General features: G+C 50.2%; 1 protein-coding gene across 1 annotated transcript in view; it reads left to right on the top strand.

Annotated features, from left to right (window-relative positions):
- The first annotated feature begins 404 nt into the window (after positions 1 to 404).
- adcy8 (adenylate cyclase 8 (brain)) overlaps positions 405 to 6000 on the top strand; it is an 82045-nt gene continuing 76449 nt past the window's right edge. The window contains exon 1 of the mRNA XM_041948587.1: positions 405 to 1328. Within this exon, the coding sequence (XP_041804521.1) occupies positions 405 to 1328 (924 nt within the window). The remainder of the gene's footprint in view (positions 1329 to 6000) is intronic.

Here is a 6000-nt window from a genome sequence, read left to right as displayed (position 1 = left end):
ACCCTGATGGTGCGGACGGTCGGCGCACGGTGGCTCGAGCTGCTGCTTGGACACACCGCCCGGTGATTTTTAGCCTTCAGCGCGGGGACACGGTGCACGGTGGTGATGGTTGTGATGGTGCGCGGTTAATCCGGGAGATGCTTTTCCACTCGAGTCGGATTTATGTGCTGTTTCTTCAGTGGAATCGTTCGCGTGACGATGACCTCCAACCGCGCTTTACCCCGAGCCGTGCTCGCCGCAACCCGAGAGAGAAGCACGCGCCCCCGGTTCAATGCGCACGAGAGGACGTCGTCTCCCCAAAATCGCTGAGCTAACTCGCACCCGGGAAGGCAGGGATAATATCAACCGACACAACCGATAGAAGAAGACAACAACAGCAACAAGAGCAACACGCGGCAGCGGTGATGGAGCTGTCCGAGGTCCGGTGCTCCAGCGCGAGCGAGGAGCTGTACACCATCAACAAGACGCCGAGCAGCAGCAACAACAGCAACAGCAGCGGCAGCGGCGGCGGCGGCAGCGCGCGACCCAAGCGGCTGCTGTGGCAGAACGCGGTGCGGCACATCACCGAGCAGCGCTTCATCCACGAGCAGGGCGGCGGAGGCGGAGGAGGGGTGAAGGGCATCGGGCCGGATGACCCCTACGACCCGGGCCAGGGCGCGCGGAAGCAGTCGGCGGGGCGGACGTCGGTGGGAGACCGGCACAACAACGGCGGGACCAAGGTGTTCCCGGAGCGCGCCAGCAGCGACCTGGGATTCTTGCAGATCGACTGTGCACCGAGCAACTCCGACTTCTTCCTGAACTGGGGCTACACGTACCGGGGCGTCATCTTCCCCACGCTGCGGAACGCCTTCAAGTCTCGCGACCTGGAGCGGCTGTACCAGCGCTACTTTCTGGGCCAGAGGCGCAAGTCGGTGGTGGTGATGAACATCCTGGACGTGGTGACCAAGCTCACCCTGCTGGTGCTGCACCTCACCTTGGCCTCGTCCCCGATGGACCCGATCAAAGGGACGCTGCTGGGCTTCTTCACGGGCATCGAAGTCGTCATTTGTGCCTTAGTGGTGGTGCGGAAGGACACCACGTCGCACAGCTACCTGCAGTACAGCGGCGTGGTCACCTGGGTGGCCATGGCCACGCAGATCCTGGCGGCCGGGCTGGGCTACGGGCTGCTGGGTGACGGGGTGGGATACGTGCTGTTTACCCTGTTCGCCACCTACAGCATGCTGCCGCTGCCGCTCACCTGGGCCATCCTGGCCGGCCTGTTCACCTCGGGACTCCACATTCTGGTCCAGCTGCTCATCTCCCAGAATGCACAACTCTCTACCAACCAGGTGAGCGCCCACCTGTCCTCTTTTCTCCATCTTCCCCTCCTCTTCCTCTCCGCCCATCCTCCTCTCCTGTCCTTCTCCTCTTCTTCCTTAATGGCCTCCTCCTCTTCCTCCTCCATGTTCTACCCCTCCCCCTTATCGTCTTCCTTGCTTGTCTCCTCTTTGTTGCCCCTGTAGCCTCCTCTCCTCTTTTTGTCTCTCAGTCTTCCTCTACTCTTCTCCTCCTCTCTTCCATCCTCTTCCTCCTCTTCTCCTCCTTTACTGACCTCCTCTTCTTCCTCCTTCATCTCTTACCACCTCCCCTAATCCTGCTCTTATCCACTTTCTATTTCTTCACTTATTCTCCTTCTCTTCTATCCTCCTCCTCTTTGGAGCTGCAGCGATTAATCGATTAGTCGACATCTATTCAATGCAACTGAACTGAATATCTTTAGTTTGTGGATGCAACAGGATATTTTAGGATGTTCTCAGATGTCATTGTTTGAAAAATGATCATCGTAATCGGTTACTCGAGAAAATAAATGACAGATTGAATGAAGACATTGGTTAATTGCAGCTCTCCTCCTCTTCTCCTCCTTTATTCGCCTCCTCACCATCCATCGGCATTTCTTCCTCTCTCCTGACGCTCCCCTCCTCCACCCCCTCCACCTCCTGGCTGTTCTGTTTGTTTGGGTTCCTCAGAGAAACTTCCAGACTTGATGATGAATGTGTGCAGAGTGCTGCCTGATGCCTGACGAGGCGTTCACTGACGCTCTCCGCTGTGGGGGAACGTAGATTTAGCTTTTTGATTGTGATCATAAAAACCAAAACTGGGCAGCCGATCCCCGTGTTTCCTCATCAGTGACTTGGCTCGTGTTAGCCTGCATGATGGCGTTCATGTGTTGGCTCAGTTGGGCTGTTTGTCGCTCTGCGTCTCAGATTTCCTGACGGATTTCTCACATTTTGAACTTATTTCTGTGAAAGGTTTCGGTTTTCATGAGGAAACGAGACAGTTTGTGTGCGGCACCAGCCTGACTGCTGAGGTTTCAGCACCAGGAGCTGTCCAACACACACGCACACACACACACACACACACAGAGAGAGGGGTCCTGAAATGCACCAGCTCCAAATAGGCTCAGCACCCCCTACTGGTGAATATTATAATCATAAATCAGCTTTCTTCTTTCTTTCTTTCTTTCTTTCTTTCTTTTGTTTTTTTGTTTTAAAGTCCTTTTTTAACACTCGAGTCAATGTAAAAATAAAGAGTGTGCATTGCAGTGTATGAGCTGTGTGTTCCAGCACGTTGGACTTACCATCTGATGAGTAGTTTAGGACTCGTCCTAAGGCGACAGATCAGGCATCCAAGGAGCTTTTTTATTGACTGGCAGTGGAATATTCTTTCAGTCAGTCTCAGTCCAACTAAACTGTTTATTTAGGTTCTGTCTCTTAAAATTTGGGGATAAAGTGAGCTCTGTTCATCTGATACGGATATAAAAACACACTCAGAGATGAGAGTCAGCACTTAAACCTCCGAGGTGATTCAAATCAAATCCAGTGTGCTGGGACTGGCAACCAACCATTCCTCTCTCCTGCTACTTGTCTTTTTACCTGAATTTGTAGATTCCTGTGCATGGACTCATATGCTCCATTTTTGATGTGGGTGGATGCCTGAAGCACAGGACGTCCCACAAGCTTTGTTTTGAAAGTCTAACAGGACGTTTCTCAAATCAGATCTTTAGGACAGACTGTCCACACTGTTTTTTTTTTGCAAGCGATCAGATCGGATTTGTCTCTCCAGACATCACCAACCTATCTACATCTGTTGCTGTGGTAACGATGTAGGCGTCAGTAAGGCGACACAGCTTTCCAAGACGGGAGCGTGGGAAATGGAAGTGCATCGTTCCGTCCTGCAAACAATCGCACTATCAATATGTAATGCAGGAGACTGTTGCTCTCTGTTGTCCTCCATACCGCTCTGCTTGCAGCAGCGTGGACTCTGCCCACCCGGTCTGATGCACTTCAGTCGTTCTGGATTTGACGTCGTCGCTGTGTGTCGCACTGCGAAAAATCTGATTTGAGCAGCCAGAGCGTCCAGACTGAGATGCATCTGCAGAAATCGCATTTCAAACCACCTCCTTTTTTTTTTTTTTTGCTGTTCAGACTTTCTAAAGTCCGTGTGGACACAATCTGGATAAACCAAAATGTGAGTTGAGCTGGCAGTCTGAACGAGGCGTCAGTCAGTCAGACAGTAAAGCATTAAAAACCTGCAGCTCCCACCAGCCTGCAACTCCTCTGGTTGATTTATGGAAGCAGAACAAGAGCTTTTAAAACTGTACAACCAGAAAGGTTTCTGTTGTTTGTCATGAGGAAACTCAAGCGAGAGAAAAGCCCCCTCCCCCATAATTCTCTTCCTAAGTGGTACTGCAGAGCGCTGCATGGGAAACCTGCTGTATGTCACATCTATACAAGCTAAATCAACAAAATGCTTTTTGATTGGACCATGTCGGTGCACACTTGACAGACTAGCTTATGCTGTTGAAATGTTTTCACTTCCTGGTAATTAGGGAGTGAAAGCTAAAGTGTTTTGAAGGGATTAGAGAACTGCCAGTGTGCACTCAAAGTTAACAAGACAATTATTCATCAGTTTTTCATTTTCTTCTGTGACTCATTCGTCCTGGTTGCTCTTAATGGAGCTTGTTTGACTGAGTGTGAACAGACGTCCTTCACGTTTTACATCACGTTTGAGAATTGTTGGTCAACACAGTTCAGGATGTTTTCTTGGTTTGTTCGGTGGTGAGTAGATTAGAGGCAAACTGAAGCACAGCGGTGCTGCGGACGAAGGCTGGACTTGATAGAAAGTCGGGTAAAAAAGTGTGTTTTAATGCAGCAGTTATTTTCTCAAGAGGTGTGTTAAATATCCTGAAGGGGAGCGTTCGTCCCGTTCCAGACTGAAGGTCTTGAACTCTTCACGTCAGCTCGCTCTGGTTCCAGTTGTCCCACAGCGGCTCCAGCTTGTTTTTATTGGCGCTATAATACTGAGGACTTACAGGCCGTAAACGTGGACAGCACAGAAACATGAAACACAACAGAACACAAAGTTAACTGAACAAAACATCGGATCAGAGTACGTGCTGGAGACAGAATCACACCTGCTGAACCGGTAGCATGAGGGGAGCAGGTATCCAACAGCCTTCAGTGACAGAACAAACGCACTGTCGGCACATTTACAGGTGAGGATCATGTGAGGCGTGAGAGGTGATAATAAAGTTAAATTCTTCACACGTTTCTGCTGAATATCAGTTTTAATTTGATCTCAACAGTCTTTTATTGCTCATTCTGAAATTCTGTGAGTCTGTGTGTGCTTTGTGCATCGTGGATGTGGCAGGACCCCCCAGTTCATGGGGATTCATGCTCTCATGATGCACAGCTTGTTGGTGTTTGACATCAGCAGCACGTTGTCTCATTTTTCTCTCGGTAATTTTCAGCATCTTTAACACAAAGAGGCTGTTTTTAAGTTTCATGTCCACGTTGTCACGCAGGTCAGATGACGGCCTTCAGCCCTTTGATTTGCCATTTGTGTCCTTTTTTATTCCATGTTAAATTATTTTTGAATCTACTCTTGACCGGGTTGTTTTATCTTAGAAAAGCAGAGCTGGAACGACCTGCCAACTTATTGATTAGCAGATCCACAGAATCTTTCTCGGCAACAATTGTGACCGTCGATTGATCGTTCAATTCTCTGTTTTCAGCTTTTTAATCATGAGGATCTGCAGCTTTTGTCTGTTTTATATTGTTGAAAACTGAGAATCTTTGTGTTTTGGACTGTAGCTCAGACAATAATCGGATAAGATACGATAGGATAGATAATCATTGATTACAGACAGTCGCTGATTGCAGCCCTAGAAACATGGACACCTCACACAGATTTGGCGGCTTTCGTTTAGATTGTTCTTACTCTGCTGTGTTAAACTGATTTTGGACCCAGAAGCAGAACCCAGGAGTTAGAGCGAAGTCTACGGCTGCAGGACGGGCAAACAAACTCAGGATTACTGACAAGAGCAAATCTGTGGTGAAGCGTTAGAACCACGCTGGTGAAGTGGACGATCTGGAGTGTAGAGCCGGGGTAAATATACTGCCGGGGCAGATGAGCGGACGGGTTGCAGGTGTGCAGGCTGAGTGGCAGCAGCTGGGAAAAGGAAATGCCACGCCCAGAGAAACACAGAGGGGGAGGGATGAAGAGCAGGAGCACTCAGGACGAGGCAGAGGTGCAGCCGGACCGCCACGTTCAGTCGTGTAGAGGGAGGCAGGTGTACGTGTTGTATTTTATTGAGTAAGACGGACAGAAGCCCATATTTCACTGTGTCATCTTACACGAGGCGGGGTCACCAGGCTGTGCACAGAGAATATCTGAGTCGTGGCTTATTTTCATCGTGCTTGTTGACGCAGCTCACACTCATCGATGTTCAGACATGCAGGAAACACCAGAAACACTCGCGTGCTGCAGCCTCGACGCTGTAAAACAACGCTGAGCGTGCTCAGTGCAACATGCTGCCTGATCTGAGGGCTGCATGAACAGAGCCTTGTCCTTCCACCCCTGTCACGCTGAATCCCATCATGCCTCACTCCTGCGTCTCAGCTGACGCCCTGACCCCACGCCTGGCCGCACGGACGGCTGCGGATGTGCTGCGGCTGACTG

Source organism: Chelmon rostratus, chromosome 12, assembly GCF_017976325.1.
Source record: "Chelmon rostratus isolate fCheRos1 chromosome 12, fCheRos1.pri, whole genome shotgun sequence".
NCBI lineage: Eukaryota > Metazoa > Chordata > Actinopteri > Chaetodontiformes > Chaetodontidae > Chelmon > Chelmon rostratus.
This window is presented reverse-complemented; position numbering and strand designations above follow the sequence as displayed.